The following is a 21960-nucleotide window of genomic DNA, read 5'->3' on the forward strand; positions in this document are numbered from 1 at the left end:
CTGGTTTTATGACTTCAAAATCACTTTCTAAATTGAACATTCCACCTCTTCTAACAACGCTGAATACTAAGTTTACATGTTCCACAAATATTAAAGTGAGAAGTATAATTATACAACAGTAGTTGGAACCCTTTCTACATGATGGGTTCTTTGAGGATAGAGATGTTTTCAAAATACTTACTAGTAAACTGAGGTGAGACTGGAATATATATATATATATATATATATATATATATATATATATATATATATATATATATATATAATTTTACAAGTCATTTTTTCTTATAAAATGTGAGTAGCAGTGAGAAAAAAATGATATTTTGACTAAATGAGGTAATGATTTTCTGGTGCACTGTATGTTTGCATTTCATTGAAGGTTTGAAAACAGACAGACCACACACACAAACACACACACACATCCTAACCCAGATTCACTGACCATCTTGGGTATTTCTTTTTGCTGCTTCTATAATTTTAAATTTCACATAGTTTCTCAAATACATCTTTCCCCTACCGATAAAAGGAGAATAGTTTTGATTTCTATATCATTCCAATAAAATCTAATATGTATGAGTAACAGCATAATATCTTTAAGGGTCAGGTTCATGAACTAGAATTTCTATTGGTTTACCATAAAGAAGCCAAAACATCTATGGCATATCTGCCAGGCAAAGGCTATAACTCACATAAGGAAGCTTTAAAAGTGGTTGCTACACTAGAAAATTTCAAATTATTCTTTTAGAAGATGGAATGGTCCAACAAAAGTGGCATGAGAACTAAATATAGACATCAATGTGGGACTTTTTCCACTCCCAGTCTGTATAATATTTGGTTGTGATATGAATGTCTTCAAGGAAAAATGTGTACTAAGAGTGGATAGACTCTTTCACCTAGATAAAAACGAAAATTTCATGAAAGTAATTTTTCAAAATATATTGCTTAAATGGTGTTACAGAAGCAGAAGTTATATGTTGGGAGTAAAGAAAGATAAATACTGGAAGGTGTAAACACTCACTGACATCAGTGTTTAAGAGAAAGAAAATTTGACAGGGAACTAACAATACTTCCCTCATATAAAAGAAAGTTCTGTATTACAAATACTGAACAAAGCATGCTGCACGTTATCCCATCTTAATCACAACATGACAGACTTCTCATTTGTCATAAACACTTAAAATTGACTTTTGTTTATATACTACCTGATTTGCTTCTAAGAATGTTAATGGAAAGTAGACCTTTTTTTTGTAATCCTATTTTTTTCTGATGGAAAAATGATGTTTGGATATAAATGGAAGACTTCTGTTTGAAGAACCCAAATTCTCTGCTGCACATAATGCTATATACATCACGTTGAGTTTTCATTGCTGCTTGAACTTGCCTTTATTATTCCCTAATTCTCCAATGATTTAGTCATTGGAGATGTGATAGGATTTAGTATGTAAACTCACCTTTAACCTTAGCTTAAAAACATAAGTATGCATGTATGTACAGGTGGTAACAATCATAAGCTAGTGCAGAAAAAAGTTACAAGTCAAATAACTATCAGTAATAATTGCAGGCATTTTTGTTATTAAAACAGGATTCAGTGCATACTTCAGGATTCTATTATATTGATTTTACTCCCACTAAATCTTATAGTATTGTGAATTTCACCTGAAACTAGATACTAATTCTGTTACATTGAATCCAGGGTTTAATTTTAATTTAATTCAATCTACTTTAGATGAACCATTCAGTCTGAGTTTGAATTTCAGTTGGTCACACAGACAATATTTCAATTAAGTATTATATTAGTATGGATGAAAAACACACTTTTGTGTGCTTAATATTTACAAATGTGTAACAAGTAACATTGATGATAGGATATTGTACAAGTACAATATTTTTATAGCAATTTTTACATGGAATCAAATGTGTCAGCTTTATTGTAATTAGAAAAAATGAGCTGTCTAATAGGTTCATCTACACTAATAATTTTATCAAATTATTATATTGTCTATATGTCTACCTATAAATTGATAAAATCTTCAAATTATGTAGATGGTCTAGATTTGATGCTATGAAACCCAGTAAAAAATTGATATATTAAATTTGGTTGTTAAGTTTATACATTCTTTTGGACAATCTTGAGATGAAATGTATAGCTACAATGGCAGAGTACATACCATACTCATGCCATCTGATTACATTTCTTTATTACATTGCATGTCTTTTTTTCATTGCTGCAGAGATTGGACAACATGATGGAGAACAGGACTGAGGTGACTCACTTCCTCCTGCTGGGACTCACTGACGATCCAAGCCTACAGCTTCCCCTCTTCATTACCTTCCTCCTCATCTACATCATCACCCTGGTGGGGAACCTTGGGATGATCCTGTTGATTTTCATGGACTTTCGGCTCCACACTCCCATGTACTTTTTTCTAGGTCACCTCTCTCTGGCAGACCTCTTTTATTCTTCAGCAGTCACTCCAAAAGTCATGGCTGGTTTTCTTGTAGGAGACAAGGTCATTTCCTACAATGAGTGTGCTGCACAAATGTTCTTTTTTGTAGCCTTTGGTAGTGTGGAAAATTACCTGCTGGCCTCAATGGCCTATGATCGCTATGCAGCAGTATGTAAGCCCCTACACTATGCCACTACCATGACTACAAGTGTGTGCACATCACTGATCATTGGTTCTTATATCATTGGTTTTGTGAATGCCTCCATCCATACTGGAGACACATTTCAGCTCTATTTCTGTGGATCTAATGTGGTCCATCACTTTTTCTGTGATATTCCAGCAGTCATGGTTCTCTCTTGTTCTGACAGACAGGTCAGTGAACTGGTTCTTGTCTCTATAGTGAGCTTCCACATGTTTTTTGCCTTCATAGTTATTTGGATATCCTACACATTCATTTTTGTCACCATCCTAAAGATGCACTCAGCTGCAGGACATCACAAGGCTATGTCCACCTGTGCCTCCCACTTCACTGCAGTCTCCATTTTCTATGGGACTGCTATTTTTATGTATGTACAGCCCAGTTCCAGTCACTCCATGGACACAGACAAAATTGCCTCTGTGTTCTACACCATGGTCATCCCCATGCTGAATCCTCTGGTCTACAGCCTGAGGAACAAAGAGGTCAAGAGTGCATTCAAAAAAATAGTTTTGGAGGCAAAGTCTTTGTAACTTTAGTTTTACATTTCATATGCCCATAATACTTGAATTCATTCTCTTCTCATATTACTACTTATGGAATTATATTTAAAATTTACCTTTTGTAAATGTTCCAATACACATTGTTTTTTAGAAACAAACAGGAAAATTATTTCCAGAAACATATACCTAAATTAGGATGCCTAAAACATCAGGGGTTGCTTACACAAATCTTCAGCCAGGATCTTGATGAATTCATTCATTTTTCTTCATTTTGCAGTAGCATGTTAATATGAAAGCCCATAGGTTTAGAAGGAAGCTTGTGAACAGAGACATGCACATGGGATACTTGGGATGAAAAGCTCTCATGGATATGAGTAATTTTTAGAGGTAGATTGTACATGGCTTTTTGGGAGTCATTATCTCTTCCTTTGAGGAGATTCAGATTAACCCTGGAAAAGATCAGACAATTTCCCAATTGTGCATAAAAAGTGTTCTCTAAAACTCTTATACTTGCAGCAGTGGATTTAAAAAATTTGCCCTCATAAGTGTTTGTGTTCAGTATCTCATACATTGTGGGCTCCTCTGAATAGAACAGAAATCAGAAAACGTCCCAGTTCTTTCTCTCACTGTGCAGTTGGTTCCCTACTTTTGTCTTATCTTCTCTCCCATTCTCTTTTCTTCTTTCTTCTTCTTCTTCCCTTTCTTCTTCCATTTTTCTTTTCTTCCTTCCCTCTCTCTTGCCATCTTCTCATTTTTTGCCTCTTTAACTAATACATATATCTTTTTCATTGTTGGATGTCAGAACTCCTGTCTGAGCTTCAAGCTCTACAGTACCCAGAAGTCTTTTTTTTCCTAGGATGTTGAATTTAGACTGAATTGACTACATAGTTTCTTTATTCCCTAGACTTCATTTAATATGTTAGGGGTTTTTACACATTCCACTCTCACATGAAACCATGCTCATAAATTTGTATGTTTACATAATGCAGTTTTGTTTCTGCTTCACTTGTAAACACAGAAAATGTTCACCAGCATTTATTGCTGATAATTTAATATTTAACTTGGATATTATGATGCAAATGTTTCATATTACTTATTTGTCTATTGCCATTCTAGTAGTCCCATTTCAGAAGATTCATTATTATATGACAATGAAAGTTACTTTTGTATATTTTACTGGAAAAAAAAGTTGTTATGATGTCTCCTATGGATCAGTACTTCTTGATAATGTCCTTTTATATAGGCAGTATGTTAACATTTTAATTTTTAGAAGGGTAACTTTTCAAAGTATGTACAAACATAATAAAGCTTTAAAAATTAATGTTTTCATATGTTATTAAATATTTTAGACTCCTATAACAAAGAGAGTAGCAATGTGTACTTTTCTTTCTGAAAGAGCTGGCTATTCCTTTTCTACATTGGTTGAGGTTCATTCTTGCTTCCATATCTCCAGTATTATTGTTGCTTGTTCTTTTTGGTTACAATGAGAATCTTACTTCAGGACCTTTGTTCTTCCCATTGAGAATGTATCTCATTACTTTTAGGCCTTTGCACAAATGTTACTGTGTTATAGGGTACTTCACTCACCTCGTGCCCTGCCCCTTCTTGTCATTCTTAACCATTTGTCACTCTTCACCAACCATGTACTTGAATTATTAATACCTAGTCATTTTGCTCATGTGGAATATAAAGTTCATGGGACCAAAATTATTTCCTTCACGTATTTTGTTGGAATATATTTCTACTTTCCCACATATGCACAATTACAAATAGTTTAATACATATTTTGAACCCTTGAGTCATCCATTATAATAGTGAGTCACATGTAATGATGTGGGATGTCCTTCTGCATATGTGTTGTTTTACTGAATTATGAATAAAACTGCTTTTGGCTAATGGTTAAGTAGATTAAAATCTGAGCACACACCCACCCCCACGCACACCCCCCACACCCACACACATATGTGTGTGTGTGTGTGTATACAGAGAGAGAGAGAGAGAGAGAGAGAGAGAGAGTGATGGAGGAAGGTCATTGGTTAAATAAAACGAAACTGCTTGGCTCTCATTGGTTAGGAGATAGGTGGGAGGAGTAAACAGAACAAAACGCTGGGAGGAAGAGGAAGTGAGGGCAGACTCCACAGCTCTTCTCTGGGGAGCAGACGCCTCAGCAGAGACGCCATGCCCCGCTCCCGGGCAGACACACGCGATGAAGCTCCGACCTAGAATCTTCCCGGTAAGACCGGTGCTCACAGATTATTAGAGATGGGTTGATTGGGATATCAGAATTAGCCAGTAAGGGCTAGAGCTAAGGGCCAAGCAGTGATTAAAAGAATACAGTGTCTGTGTAATTATTTTGGGGCCATAAGCTAGCCGGGCAGGCGGCTGGGGTGTTGGGGACGCAGCCCCGCCGCTCATATTACTACAAATGACGCCCAGACGTGTGGCTAACTGAGTCCACAGAAAGCCTGAGAAAGCTTGGAAAAGAATAGAGTAAAGCATGTTTCTTATAGCAACAATTTCTCTGGTCTACTCTGCTTGCTAGAGGCAAGCAAGCGCTCTAATCTAAGAGAGGCTTTCCTGACTCAGCTTTAGCTGCAAAACCCTGCAGCTCATTAAGAGGTCCTGCCACGAAACACTTAAATGGTGTTGATGAAAAGCTGAACGCACACTTTTCGGTTTTCAGCCGTAGCAGGAAAAAAGCTGCGCGTTAAAAAATGCCGGCTTTCTGGGCCATCCTGCTAGGGCACACTCTGACTATTTGAGGCAGGAGGGCCGGCTACCGAGAGAGGATTTGAGTGTTGTCTGTTGTAGCTTGCTGGCTGGCAGGGACCTTGAAACGCCATAGAGGTGTGGCTATAAATATGGCTGCAGCCTGTATATCCGCCATGAGGCTGGAAAGCTAAGGAATGGGCTACATCTAGCCCGCAAAGCCACGCCTTTAGTCCTACTGAGATTGCTTGGTAAATTAAAGACTCATGTGGTCATAAAAAGAGAGATATACAGTAAAGAGAGATTCAAAGACAGAGAAAATTTCTGAATGGTTTAAAGTGCAAGCTGAAAGTTGAAGTTCTTAAAGCAAAAAACAAAAAAAGGAAGAGAGTTGTTGTGTGTACACACCTTTAATCCCAACACTTGGGAGGCAGAGGGAGATAGACCTCTGTGACTTCAAGGTGTGGTGGCACACGCCTTTAATCCCAGTGCCTAAAAGGCAGAGACAAACAGATCTCTGTGAGTTCAAGGTGTAGTAGCAAACACCTTTAATCCCAATGCCTGGGAGGCAGAGACAGGTGGATCTCTGAGAGTTCAAAGACAGCCTGGTCCACAGAGCTATTCCAGGTCAAAGATATACGCTCAAAAAGCAAAAAGTTAACCTAGGAATGTCACAGCTTAGATTCTTAAGCACCTAGTGATTTAAAGGTGCAAATCAAAAGTGCTCCTGGATAGTAAAAAATTGCAGATTCACAATAGGACAGATTCAGACCACTAAATGAGTCACACTGCTGGATGAATGTACGTAGGCTTGGGAGAGAGAAGAAAAAGAATATAGAGAATAAAGTTAATAGTTTTAAAAAAAAGGTAAAGTCTTTAAAGAGACAGAGTACAGATAGTTATAGATATAAATAAAATTAAGCTGCGTAAAAATGGAAAATTCACAGAGAGTCTGGACTCTTTGTATTATTGTGTTTTCTTTAAAATTTTTGACTGTGAAGGAGCTAAGTACAGAGAGACATTTCATTATATGGGCTGCCAAGTAGAACCAGAACGGATATCATGAGGGTATGATTTCAAAATTTGGATCTAAGGATATGATGCTTTGGAAAGGAGTTTCTTATTTTGTTTTCACAGAGGATGAGACCCTGTTCATTTCTTCTATTCTGATTTGGTATGATAGACCATGACCTCCTGAAAAGTTCCTGTGAACACGTTCAAGAAATTACTTCACTCAACTGCCAACTGAGATAAACCTGGCACACAGGTTATACCCTAAAATCATTAACGACGCCCCCATTCAGCAGGAAGCAGTTTGGAGAGAAAAAACTGCGCCCATGTTTCCAAATATGGTTTATAAGTTCTTTTACAATTAAAGGGGGATATGATATAGGTATGAATAATTTGCATTAGTATAGATTTTGCTTTATTGATAGAGATTTATGGTCAATTTTGTTATATGTATAAGTGTTTCTGGTTTTGATTAAGGTATTGTGATTGTGTAGTTCATTTAAATATGTACTGTATAATTAAAAAATATAGGTTGTTAATGGATAATCATCGATAATAGTAAAGCTTGTAGTCATGTTAGTTAGATTTTCTAGATATATAGAGATATATTTTAGATAGACATTCTTCATGTTTTCAAAGATTACAGAATAGGACATTTAATGTTTTAATAACTTAGGACTTTTCATGACAATGAGACACTCTGCTCCTGGCAGCACCAATCTACTTCAAGAGGAAGATGGGCATCGAAGAGGATCCTTATGGAGTTTGATAGCCATTTGGGCAAGAAACTGCTCTTGCCTGGACTATTGCATAACCTGGACACAGAGAACCCGCAGAGAGAGGACTACTGAACTTGCCTAAGGTGAGATGATCTTTCGGGTTTCCTGATTCATGAAAGAGTCTGCAAGACATTCTTCAGGACAAGCAGATAGTGACTGACTTTGAATTTTCCTGCTTTATGGAAATGTCTGCTGGATACCATGGGCCTGAAGGCTGAAGATGGATGCCCCAACGGTACAGAGGAACTTTGGGTGACTGTCCAGGCAGCGAAATGTCTCGGTCATTTCTAGAGTTTTAAAAGTTGCTTTTTTCGTGTTTGCTTAGGTAGTATTGTATCTTTCTGGAGTCTTTGATGGAGTTAAGAATAGTTAGTTATAGTTTTCCTTAGTTATGGTAAAGATTATTGTAACTTTTACTTGATAACTGTTTCGTTATATGTAATTTTGCTATGTTAAAGTTAAAGCCTTTTTTTTTTTGTTTAAACCGAAAAAGGGGAAATGATGGAGGAAGGTCATTGGTTAAATAAAAAGAAACTGCTTGGCTCTCATTGGCTAGGAGATAGGTGGGAGGAGTAAACAGAACAAAACGCTGGGAGGAAGAGGAAGTGAGGTCAGACTCGACAGCTCTCCTCTCCGGAGCAGAAGCCTCAGCAGAGACGCCATGCCCAGTTCCCAGGCAGATGCACGCTATGAAGCTCCGACCCAGGATGGACTTAGGCTAGAATCTTCCCGGTAAGACCTGTGCTATACAGATGATAAGAAATGGGCTAGTCCAGGTGCGAGAGTTAGCCTAGAAGAGGCTAGGTAGAAATGGGCCAAAGCAGTGTTTAAAAGAATACAGTGTCCGTGTAATTATTTCGGGGTAAAGCTAGCCGGGCAGGCGGCTGGGGTGTTGGGGACGCAGCCCCGCTGCCCTTATTACTACAAGAGAGAGAGGGGGGGGAGAGAGAGAGAGAGAGAGAGAGAGAGAGAGAGAGAGAGAGAGAGAGAAGGAGTAGGCAGAGTCAAAGAGATGCCTTGCCAAAGGAGACAGATCGTGGAACCTTATCAGAACTTTATTGGTAGGCCACAGTCTCTTGGTTATTACATCAAGCCCTCTAATAAGTTTTACTAAGAATAGATGTCATGTTTAGTTGCATATAGCACATAACTTAAATGCCATCTTAAAATGTTATTATGTTAAATATATAAATAATTTATATACATATTTGAAAAACCACACAACTGTGTAATATTTCAACTGAGAGCTAAATACTTTTCTTTATCCCCATGTATTAGTATGTCTTTAAACTTCTCATCAAAGAAGATATTTTTCTGAGTAGAGGTTATTAGAGAACCACAACAGCTCTATGTGCAGAGAAGTGATTGCTCATTCCCAAATGGGAGACCTGTAATAACCACTCATTTCTCTTTTTTTCTTATTTATTTTTTATTTATTTATTTAAGATTTCTGTCTCTTCCCCGCCACCACCTCCCATATCCGCCCCTCTCCCAATCAACTCCCCCCTCTCATCAGCCTGAAGAGCAGACTGGGTTCCCTGCCCTGTGAAAAGTCCAAGGACCTTCCACATCCTTCCAGGTCTAGTAAGGTGAGCATCCAAACAGCCTAGGCTCCCAAAAAGCCAGTATGAGCAGTAGGATCAAAACCCAGTGCCATTGTTTTTGAGTTCTCAGCAGTCCTCATTGTCCACTATGTTCAGCGAGTCCGGTTTTATCCCATGCTTTTTCAGACCCAGGCCAGCTGGCCTTAGTGAGTTCCCGATAGAACATCCCCATTGTCTCAGTGTGTGGGTGCACCCCTCGCGGTCCTGAGTTCCCTGCTCGTGCTCTCTCTCCTTCTGTTCCTGATTTGGACCTCGGGGTTGTAGTCCGGTGCTCCAATGTGGGACTCTGTCTCTGTCTCCTTTCATCGCCTGATGAAGGTTAATATCCAGGAGGATGACTATAAGTTTGTCTTTGGGTTCACCTTCTTATTTAGCTTCTCTAGGATTACGAATTATAGGCTTAATGTCCTTTGTTTATGGCTAGAAACCAATTATGAGTGAGTACATCCCATGTTCCTCTTTTTGGGTCTGGCTTACTTCACTCAGGATAGTGTTTTCTATTTCCGTTCATTTGTATGCAAAATTCAAGATGTCATTGTTTTTTACTGCTCAATAGTACTCTAGTATGTTTATATTCCATACTTTCTTCATCCATTCTTCCATTGAAGGGCATCTAAGTTGTTTCCAGGTTCTGGCTATTACAAACAATGCTGCTATGAACATCGTTGAGCATATACTTTTGTTGTATGATAGGGCCTTCCTAAAAGCCCATGTTCACTGATCCATGATGAAGTGGAAAGGGATTCATTGTCTCCTGTGAGACTGACATACACTGCCTACCACACTAAGGGCAGCTTCAATTACTATGTATCTCCCCTGAAAGCCTCATTTATTAATGAATTCACCTTGGGTCTTAGGCTACAACACATGATTTCTAAGCTGATATATGATTACAAAATTTAGCACAAATTTCTTTATACACTACATCTTATTTACATGCTTTATTTGTAGTGTCCAATGATTATGTATTATGCTTTATTATTGCCAAATAACATTTTGTTTTGCCATACTCTCTTTCCTGATGAACTCATTAATGCTTGGTATGCTTTAGAATGCCAAGACCATAAACACCAGAAACAGTCTGGAATGAGTAATCTCTAGAAATATGCTCCTTAAATCACAATCTCAAAGTGAAATTCTGGTTACATAGGGATATAAACAGAAACAAAAACCAATGGAATATTTATTAATTTGCTGTAAATAATTGGCTTTTCTGGCTATGGAATATGAAAATTTCACATGTGCGAGTTAGCCAAAGAATGCTCCAGACTGAGGAAAGTCAATGTTGTTGAAAACTGAAGAACTACAAAGAAACTTCAGTAGTAACCAAACTAGATACTAGCTCCTCTTTCACAGGTGTATCTTACCACTTTATACTCTTTGGTTATGAACAATATCTCTATGTATTTTATTGACACTAACAGGATAATAATAATGTCTTATCTATTATTTGAACTACATAGAAAAATTTTCAAACTAAAAGTATATTACTTGTTTTTAAATTGATCTTTGTAGTTATTTTCATCAAAATTCTTAAATCATATTTTAATTTTTATTTTAAACTCAGTTTGTTTTTTAAAGATTATTTTAGTATTTTAGTTAAGTATTTGCTCACATATATGTATTGTTATGTGTGTTACATAAAGTTCAGGTGCCTGTAGAGACCAAAGTCATCAGATTCCCCAAGAGGTAGAGTTACAGGAAGTTCTCTGCCTCCTACATGGTGCTGGGAAAAAAACTTTGATCCTCTGCAAAAGCAATATATACTCTTAATTACTGAGCAATCTCTCTAGCCTTTTGAATTCTGATCTTTAAAAGATAAATAATACTTAATCATATTCAAAATGCACAGTACATGTATTTGAGATGCTTTTCAGACTCTTCATTTAGACTAATGAACTAGATTACTCAGAGGGTTATCAATGACAGTGAAATATGGAAGTGATGAACTTGGAAGAAAAGTTGAGCGACGTTTGGAGATGTGGGAGGGTAATAGTGGTAGAACATTTCTGTAGAAACAAGGACTATCTTTAAAGGTTCCTTATATCTCCGTTTTAAACGTTTTTACTTGTCAATTCTATTAAAAGACTAAGTTTTGGTCTTGAGCTATGTTTGAGTTTTTTACAATTTATATAAGAAAATCTCAGATATATTGGTCTAGATAGTGTGTAGAACATATCCAATGCACACTACCCAAAAATCGACACCACAGTGTGTGAACTCTAGTACTTAGATGTTAAGCATCAATTGAAATAGCTCTAAAAGACACATAGCAAGTACTTTGAACACAAGTGCACAATGAGAATAACCATTTTCTAAGTTTTTAAATAATGTTTAATTCATAATATGATCATTTTATATACTGATACAATGTATCTTGAACTTATCCGTCCACCACTATCCCCCTCCCACATAGCCCATTATCTCTCAACTGTTCTCCCAAGAGTATGACTTCCTCACTTCACTGTCATTAATAACCCTCTGAGTCCAATCAGAAGCACTTTCCATAGGCATATGGGTAACCATGGTTTTAATTGCTTTTTTCCTAGAAAGGAGACTGAGAGCTACTGGTATTCCCATAAAGGAAATCTAATCTCTAGGGCTGCCCATATCTACATAGATTTTCCTTTTCTCATGCATTAGCTTCTTAAATAACATGCTTAATGTCGTGTTTCAGAAAAATTTATTTATGCATTTGAATTGTATTCACTGTTATCTATTTTTGGCCACTTCTTGAATGAAGATTTTCTGTCAGTATTCATGCATGTGTAAGGAAAAAAGCTAAAAGGTAAAAGCTCTATCAACGAACTTTAAATTGGTATAATGTCATGTGTCCCTGCCATATTTTCTTAGTCATAAATGACAAATTTATGTTTTTTTTACAAACAATTTTTGTTTTGTAAGTAAGGCACATATGTGGCTTTTTTTTTTTTGGTTTTTCGAGACAGGGTTTCTCTGTGGCTTTGGAGCTTGTCCTGGAACTAGCTCTTGTAGACCAGGCTGGTCTCAAACTCACAGAGATCCGCCTGCCTCTGCCTCCCGAGTGCTGGGATTAAAGGCATGCACCACCACCACCCGGCCTATATGTGGCCTTTTGAAAAAGGAAGAATTTATAGAGTTTTAGAAGTTGATGCATTTTACTGTTATTTCCTCTGTTTTTAAAGATTTCAGAGAACAGAAAAGTGTTTGATCACTGCCTGAGAGAGAACTGTGTAACCAATATTCTGTAGCTGACTTTTTTATCTCACATTCACTGTTGGATTCATTGTTCTTTCTTCCAAAGAACTGAAGGGCTAATATATTACATAAACAATGTCAGTGAGACTTATAGTTCATGAAAAAGGAGTTGTGTAGCACCACCTACTGTGAATTATGTTGAAGGTGAAAGTAATGATGGAAACAGTTTCTTAAAACAAAAACTGGAGTTGGTTATGGTATAAATGTAAAAAGTCACATTTTATGTAATTTAAGTATTTTTTAGCACATTATGTGCATGAGCCTTGCAAGAACCAAAACATTCTGAATAGTTGGGATTTTTATTTCCTATTTATGTTACTATTATTTCAGATAAAGAAGCAAGCACAAAAACCAAAAGCATAAGCTAGTACTTTTTAAAATTTAAAAATACTCTGAATGGTTCACTATACACATTTTAACGATTTCCCTACAACCACATACAGGTAATTATTGCACTAACTGATTGTGGAAATGATGGGTTTAATGCAAATATGAGTCTTAAATAACTTGAATATTTTTCAAAATGAAGAAATAACTTTAGAAAAGCTGGTGATTTATTAAATTTTCAGTTTCTTCAATAAAATGCATAAAATAATAGTAATAATATTTATTTATACATTCTTGTATAAATCCCTTATTAATCGCAGATTATAGTATTTTCTGAAAGTCATCTCATATTGTGGGTTTGCCACTTAAAATTTCTGGAATTTTATGAGATTTGTGGTAGGGGATACACATTTGTTTAGGTTAAATATCATTTCAAGGCTTCAGATCAAGCAAAAAAAAATGCCCCTTTGCAGGCATTCTGAAGGCTGAGGCAAGAAGATAGCTTCACAATAGGAATTAAAAACCAACCTAGGTGTCAAAATAAGCTTAGTGTCCAAGGAAAACAAAACAAATATGGAAGCTGAAATGTTGTTACGTGACAGCCCCATCATATGAAATGATTTTACAAAACAGAAGGTATTTGTAAGGTATGTGTGAGACAAAGATGTCCCATAAATGACCAATTTTATTTTGTTCTTGGTGACTTTGATATGGTGTGACAGGATGAAGGAAAGTATGAGCTGATGAAATATAGATTTTCATCAAATGAAAATATGCCTTTCAATTAAGAATTCAAGAAACACTGGGTCTGGGATAATTGTAGAGTCAGCAAGCAGTGCTTATAGGGGAAGCAAAAGCACACTGGATAGCATAGGCACTCAGTGGTGCTATTGCAGAAGAAAAGGCAACATGAGGAAAGACAGATCAATATCACCTGCAGTGAAGTCCTCATTTCCAATGTCTATGTAAATCAAATCTTCAAAAAAAAAAAACCAGAAGATCACGCTCCTGTCCAAGCATATTAACTTACAATAATAATAATAGTTAGAAAGCTAACTTTCCCTGCATGTCATAACATGAACATTTTACTGTCTTGTTGGCTTCTTATAATGGTACTTCAAGATGATGTGATTACACTGTTTAATTTTCAGTGGTCATGGAAGGTAGTAAGGACCAATGGATCCTATATGGTGAATGGAACAAAGCTCTGTGTGTGCTGTAGTTATGATTATCTGCTGCCAGATTTCAGAACAGAACTGAATCAAGTTGAAATTGCTGCCTTCACCTAAATTTTCCCATTATATCTACTGCACATAGAAATACACTAATTTCTTACCTAGATAGTCAGTATTGCCTCTTCAACTCTTTTTTAACTTTAGTAAAATACTTTAGAAATAAACTAATAAGGATGTTTGAGGATCAGTTTATTAGAGTTTGAGAGAAGCACAGGTAAGCTTCAAATCTAGCAGCTGTTGATAGGAGGGAGATGGTGAAAAGGGAGAGAAAATATCATATTTTTGGGGTTATTTCCATAAAATATGCTTTGTTCAGCAATGGTGATTTTTAGGCAGCTTCATGGAGGAAGATGAGGAAGGATTCAAATAAAAAAACTAAAAATGCCTGACTTTATGAAAAGGTATGCATAGGACAGTTTTCAAAAAATAGATAGAGATAAAAAGGAAATGAACTTTGTGACAAGCCAAAGTACTTATTTTAGATTGCACCCTATTTCTGGCCTTTGTGTTCCAGGACAAAAGACTGTACCAGGAATGTATGCTTTGAAATAGAATCAGAGCTCTGTAACTAAAATAGTGCTGCGCTCTTGCCAAGGCAGCCATGTAATTATATTTAATGTTATCTTCCATTTAAATTCTGATTACACTCTGAAACTTGGTCATCAGCAAGAGTTAAATAAAGTCATAGACTCAAACACAGACTAGCATCTCAAACTTTAGTAATATGTATAAATTACTAAATTTATTGTGTTCCATAATTTAAATGAAAGCAATAATCACCAAATGTTAATAAGTGGTCATTTAAAATGTTTTTCTAGAGCAATCCTTGAAAAGTTACCAACATAGAAAGAGAGATTTAAGGAACTCAGAGGTGAATTGGAAGATCATCCACACATTGTTCTTTTATATCATTATTAAGTAGTCTACATCTATTAATAACTGTATAGACTACAAAATTTTAAAGTTGGTAAAGATTCCATTAATAATCTTTAAAATCTAGCACATATAACGAATGGAAGCCTTGAAGTCTAGGGTTCTATTAAAGATGACAGGATGAGCTAAAGGAGACCTAAAAATCTGTGGGTAAAGAAGTCTACTCACAATGGGAATCATCTGTCGATGTTTCTTTCTCTATTTGATCCATCATTTCTCAGCGTTCCTTGTACTATCTTGTTCTCACCCTTACAAATATTCCCAATCATATATATTCTTAAAACTAGCAAGTTCCAGGGACAGAATTCTTTTGTCCTATAGAAGATCAGATAAGGGTTTTTTACTGAGAGGGAGAGAGAGAGAGAGAGAGAGAGAGAGAGAGAGAGAGAGAGGGAGGGAGGGAGGGAGGGAGGGAGGGAGGGAGGGAGGGAGGGAGGGAGGGAGATATTTGTGGAATTAAATCATCAGGAGATTTTAGAGGGGAAGGTTAGTGCACTACACTACATTTTTAGCTAGTTAGTGAAGAGCTAGAGTTTATTTTCAGTGAAATTAGGAATATGGCCGGGATTGTTTAAATCAATGTGTTGCTTCTTTTCTCCCAGAATGCATAGAGGCTACCTGGTAACTAGGCAACCTATGTAAACAGTTGGGGGACGCTGTTGCCTCTTGACCAGATAGAACACATTCCAAAAGCTTCCGTTTCTATGGCCCTAGGTCTGGAGTTTTGCTCTAGGCATTAGAAACAAAAAAGGGACCCAAGACTCTCTTTTCAGCTCTTCTGATCGTGAGTAACACGAGTTTGTGAGCCAGGTCTCTTCTGCTGTCCTTGAATGTAAAACACAAGCAGTAAATTTCCTGACATAAAATCAGTAAACTGAGGGAAAAGTGAGCTTAAGAAGCTAAGAATCTTTTAAGTGATGTAAAACCAGAGCAGCATCTTGGGCGAGTAGTAATTCTATGCCCTTGGATATCTGTGAATATTTTAAATGGGATGCTCTGATCAAATGCCTGCTGATAAAAATAATAGCAGGAAGGCAGATCTCTGTGCTTACGTAGGATAGAGGAACAAGACTTGGCAATAGGACACTGTTCTGAAATCTGGAATTAATCCTCAAATATGTAACAGAAAGGGAATTAGTTACAGCAGTGGTCTATAAAACAAGTCAGCCACTTTATTCACAAAGCAGTTATGCCAAAAACCTTGCACTATGGTTTAAAAGCCTTTACCAAATCCCTTGACTTTGATAAGTCACTACTGAAAAGATGGCTGAGCAATTACTGTATAATATGGCAGTTAGTAGCATATAATCCTCTGTCTAATAACCGCCATTAGATTTGATTGGGAAAAAGATTCATTTTTCCAGACAGTCTCAAGGCACAGGTTGTTTCCTCACAAATGCACGTGTCCTCACTTACGCTTTTGTATGTTTACTCAACTTCCTTATCATCATGCTCCTCTTTTCCGTGGCTATGGATTGAAAGATGACACTGATGCAGAATAGGACAGAAGTGACACACTTTCTCCTGCTGGGACTCACGGATGAGCCAGAGCTACAGATTCCCCTTTTCATCACCTTCTTCCTCATCTACACCATCACTCTCGTGGGCAACCTGGGGATGATCCTCCTGATTGTCCTGGACTCTCGACTCCACACTCCTATGTACTTTTTCTTAGGCAATCTCTCCTTTGTTGATTTTTGTTACTCTTCAGCTGTCACGCCCACAGTCATGACTGGGCTCCTTGTAGGAGACAAAGTCATTTCCTACAATGACTGTGCTGCGCAGATGTTCTTTTTTGTAGCCTTTGCTACTGTTGAGAATTACCTGCTGGCCTCAATGGCCTATGATCGTTATGCAGCGGTGTGTAAGCCACTATACTATGCTACCACTATGACTACAAGTGTGTATGTTTGCCTTTCTATAGGTTCATATTTCTGTGGTTTTCTGAATGCCTCCATCCACATTGGGGACACTTTCAGTCTTTCTTTCTGTGGGGCCTATGTGGTCCATCACTTTTTTTGTGATATCCCAGCGGTCATGGTTCTCTCTTGCTCTGACAGACATGTGAGTGAGTTGGTTCTTGTTTATGTTGTCAGCTTCAATATCTTTTTTGCTCTCTTGGTTATCTGGATATCCTACATATTCATTTTCATCACTATCCTGAAGATGCAGTCAAGTGCTGGATATCGAAAGGCTCTATCCACCTGTGCCTCCCACTTCACTGCTGTGTCTATTTTCTATGGCACTATCATCTTCATGTACCTGCAGCCCAGCTCTAGTCACTCCATGGACACTGACAAAATCGCATCTGTGTTTTACACCATGATCATTCCTATGTTGAACCCTCTGGTCTACAGCTTGAGGAACAAAGAAGTCAAGAGTGCCTTTACAAAAATTTTGCTGATAGCAAAATAGTTTATAATGATTTATTTTTAAAGTTCTAAGATAAATAATGCTTCTCATTTTGTCCACATGCAATTAAATTCCTGAATAGATTCTTGTATTTCTGCAACTCCATTGTATAGGAAAATAAAGACATTGTATTCATGATCATAGGTATGGGAAGATATTTATGCAGTTTTAATAGATAATTGTTTATGTGTAATCTCATTGTCAACAAAATGTTGATAGTATTTTAAAAATCAACTATAACCATGAATCTATATATTTGGACAGCTCTGAAAGAAGCTTCATATACAGTTTGCTATGATGACACTTTTTTTTAACATTTTATGGCATTTCAGTGACAATTTTGAATATTGCTTTAAGTATTCAGTGATGACTTGTAGAGTTTGTTTTTTTTTTCTAACAAGAGTTGCATGTTACCTGTGCAGCATAAATTCCTAGCACATATCATAGAATAGTGCTGTGATTTTACCTGCATGGTTTGTTTAAATTAGGGATCAATCACACTGCTTCAACCTGATTTTCAAACACTGAAATTAGTTACCTTTAAATAAATTCTTACTGTGTGTACAGAGTGAGTGTTTTAGAAAGTAAGAGCTAGCACAAAATAAGACAAATGGAACTAGGATAAAATAAACCATAAGGTGGAAGAGGGTCTAAGACATGGAATAGAAAACAGATATACAGTCAGAGAAACAATGATTTGCACAGTTAGGAATCCCACAAAAGACAAAATTAGAATTCATAATGTATATAAAAATGATTGAAAAGTTAAATAAATAATATAAATACATTAAAAAATTTGAAAATTAAATAAAAACAAAAAAGAGACAGAACTGACAGGACAGTACAAGATAAGGAACCTACAGAGATGCCTTTAGTTTATTTTATGTTGGCCATCTACTGCTGAGCATGTGTCTTTCACTATATAATAATTTCTTTCCACAATATTATTCACTTGAGTAAAACATAAATTTTCATTTGAAAATGGTTATCCATCGGAGCTAAATTCTGGGTTATGGATGGTGGCATGTGCCTACTTCTTTTAGTTCTAGAACTCCATATGGCTCACACATATGCAGGCCTATATATGCTACCTTAGTCTCTATGAATTTATGTATAGATAGATTTTTATGTCCCTCCCTTACGAAAGCACAGACCATAGCTTAGGCTTGTTTATAACTAGTTCTTAAAACTTAAACTCATTTTGTTAGTTGACTTTTTTCTGTGGCTTTAGTATATGTATATGTATGTATGTGTTCTATATCCAATAATGTATAATATATATACACACACACACACACACACACACACACACACACACACACACACACATATATATATATATATATATATATATTTGGAGAAAATTTACTATATACCTTATATCCACATGTTTACTAATAAAGCAGGGACTTCCTCAATTGCTATTTTGTGTTTTGAATTTTGCCACTAAGACTGAAGATAGGGTTGTGCAAACACTAGACAGATGTTCTATCATAATCTCATCATGAGCCCAAGAATTAATTTAATTATCAGTATAATGACTTTTAAAATAAAAATTTATTCATAACTTTATGGGTGAAGCATATATAAAATCTTGTAGGATTGCAAGATACACATGGTGAATTTCACATTAGATATGAATCACAAATTCTATCTAAATATCACTCTCTAGCACAATATATATTTGCTTACTGTTTTACTTGAAATGAGTTTTTATGTAACAGTGGCATTGATAGCATAAATTAACATGAAATTCATTGATCATTTTATCAACTAAACTAGAAATTGAAGATTATTAGAAAAGCAGTTGAAATCAGAATCAGTCTGGGATTACTTATGTACTAGTATTGGAATCACAGACAAACCTACCAAATCAGTATAATACACAAGTGATAGTCAAAGAAGAGAGAGGGAAGTATGCAAATGTTTTATATTATTTTTGCAAATTTAATGTTTTCCAATATCAGTATATTAATGTACTCATTTTGTAGTACATTGAAAAATGTGGGATATTAAAAATATGTCACTTTTACTATAAAACTGGGCATAAAGAAATATTTTTACTATATTTCCATATTTATACTAATATTAAAATAAAACTTACATGATATTTAATCATAGTTATATTGATCCTGAATTGACATGACTTATTTTCTAAAATTTCCACAATTAATTTATTAATGTAGGAAGTATTTGAGTATCTATGTGAAAGACAATGTAGGGAGTACTGAAGATAGAACTCTGAACAAATCATAGCTTGCTTCTGTCACAGTTTAAGAAGAGTTATGAATTCATGAACAAAAATTACAATGATTATGTATTATTGGTGTTATGAAAGGTACATCAGGCAAAGTATGCACTTGCATTTCGAATATCATGTAGAAGTTTATTGATGCCTCAAAGATCTGTTTCTGAAAAGATATTATTTAATTAGCAAACTAAAGATGATGAGGGATTTAGTTTGTGCAAAGACAACTGTAGATGGTAAGATTCTAAGGCAGAGGCATGCTAGAGTTGTCTATGAGTACAAAGGATTCAATGTGAATGAAATGGGTAGGATGTATATCAATGTTAACAGATTGTCTACATAAACTGCCATTAAAGTAATGGTACTAACCGTTTCAAAATTCCAGATAATAAAGCTATTGTTATTTTTAATGGAGTTCCATTGTTTTTGTTTTAGTAAATGTGAAAAGAGAATAATTACAAGGTTAAGGATAAAATAACTCAGATTTCACCCTTTTCAAATACTTCAAAATTTTATCATGTATTTTATTACCAAGTAACTCAGTAATACATTAAACATTTCCTATTTATCTATTACAATATTGACATCTATTGCATGTTCAATGAATAAATGTGGATTTCATAAAATATAATTTATATATAAACCATGATGTATTTTTAGTCTTATGCCTTTATTATTTTATAAGCTTTATTATAAAACACTTGGCAATACATGTAAACATCATACACCAAATTCAACCAGACTCAAAGTCTATGTGCTTATATATTTATCAATTATAAGACATAATGAGATTATTAGGTATACTTCTGAAATCTTTTAAGTTTTCCACATGATCATTAATATTTAAGTAATCAAAGACTATTAATGATTAATCAATGTGCATCAGTAAGGTACTAAACCTAAACATAACTTTGACCTTTGAACAACTCTCTTAACTGCATTTTTAACTTCTTTGTTCCTCAGGCTGTAGACCACAGGATTCAGCATGGGAATAACCATAGTATAAAACACAGAGACAAATTTATCTGTGTCCATGGAATGACTGGAACTTGGCTTTAAGTACATTATGGTGACAGTCCCATAAAATGTGAAAACTGCAATGAGGTGAGAAGCACATGTAGAAAAAGCCTTCTGGTATCCATCACCTGAATGCATCTTCAAAATATTCACAAATATGAGTAGGTAGGAAATCAAGATAACAAGAAAAGCAAACATGATGTGAAAGCTAGACATAAGAATAAGAATCATCTCATTCATGCGTTTATCAGAGCAACCTAGAACCCTCACTGCTGGAATATCACAGAAAAAGTGATTAATCACATTGTATACACAAAAATGGAGGGAGAATGTGTCTCCGGTTTGTATAGAAGCATTCAAAATGCCAAAGGTATAGGAGGCAATAGCTAGGCAAGTACATACATGTTTTGTCATAGTGGTAGTATAATGTAAGGGTTTACACACTGCAGCATAACGATCATAGGCCATTGAAGCTAAAATGTAGCTATCAACTGTGGCAAAGAACACAAAGAAGAACATCTGAACAGCACAGGCATTGTAGGAAATTACATTGTTTCCTGTAAGGAGTCCAGTGATGACCTTTGGTGTGACTGTTGAGGAAGAACCAAAGTCTACAAAGGACAGATTACTGAGGAAGAAGTACATGGGGGTATGGAGATGATCATCTAGCAAAATGAGAAGGATCATTGCAAGGTTCCCAACCAAAGTGGTGATATAGATGAATGTGAACATCATAAAGAGAAAAATGTGAAACCCCGGAGCTTTGGTTAATCCCAGGAGGATGAATTCACTCACTTCTGTGTTGTTGTTCATGGCTGTTTTTCTGGATCCACAGAATGTTCTTTGAAATGAACAAAAATAAAAACAAAGGCTCAAATGCCTGGAAAATTATATGCAGAGATACACTTAGTATCTTCAATCCTGTGAAGCTGGTTAGATATAATTTCCATATCTATATGAACCTATACTATCAAGAAGTTTGTGGAATCATAGAAGTTCTCATTCACAGAGAGTACAGAATGCCAAACAAGTTAGGCAGTTAACTTTTAGGATGTTCTATTTATGAATTTAGATGCTTTTAAGTTCATGCAGTTCATATTCAGTTATTACATTTGATATACGAAGATAAATGCTTAAACTAAATTATAGCATATTTTACAAATATCTGAATAGTACATTTATTAAAATAATCATGTCATCACAGTTCAGTTCAACCAACAAAGATGATTCTTTAAAGAAGATATACTATCAAATATAAAATGTGTAGGATAGGGAAAAGTTTTAAATATTTAATTATTACCT

The 21960-nt window shown here is 35.7% G+C and overlaps 3 protein-coding genes across 3 annotated transcripts; 2 read left to right on the forward strand and 1 right to left on the reverse strand.

Annotated features, from left to right (window-relative positions):
• The first annotated feature begins 2243 nt into the window (after nt 1-2243).
• LOC142851123 (olfactory receptor 5B3-like) lies at nt 2244-3176 on the forward strand. Its single transcript, XM_075975032.1, has one exon. It carries the CDS (start codon nt 2244-2246, stop codon nt 3174-3176), a length of 933 nt encoding a protein of 310 aa, XP_075831147.1.
• A 13287-nt stretch (nt 3177-16463) lies between these two features.
• Nucleotides 16464-17396, forward strand: LOC142851124 (olfactory receptor 5B3-like). Its single transcript, XM_075975033.1, has one exon. The coding sequence runs from the start codon at nt 16464-16466 to the stop codon at nt 17394-17396; it is 933 nt and encodes a 310-aa protein (XP_075831148.1).
• A 3127-nt stretch (nt 17397-20523) lies between these two features.
• LOC142851395 (olfactory receptor 5B17-like) lies at nt 20524-21471 on the reverse strand. Its single transcript, XM_075975247.1, has one exon. The coding sequence runs from the start codon at nt 21469-21471 to the stop codon at nt 20524-20526; it is 948 nt and encodes a 315-aa protein (XP_075831362.1).
• Between the last annotated feature and the right edge of the window lie 489 nt (nt 21472-21960).

This window comes from Microtus pennsylvanicus, chromosome 5, assembly GCF_037038515.1.
Source record: "Microtus pennsylvanicus isolate mMicPen1 chromosome 5, mMicPen1.hap1, whole genome shotgun sequence".
In the NCBI taxonomy this organism is placed as follows: Eukaryota; Metazoa; Chordata; class Mammalia; order Rodentia; family Cricetidae; genus Microtus; species Microtus pennsylvanicus.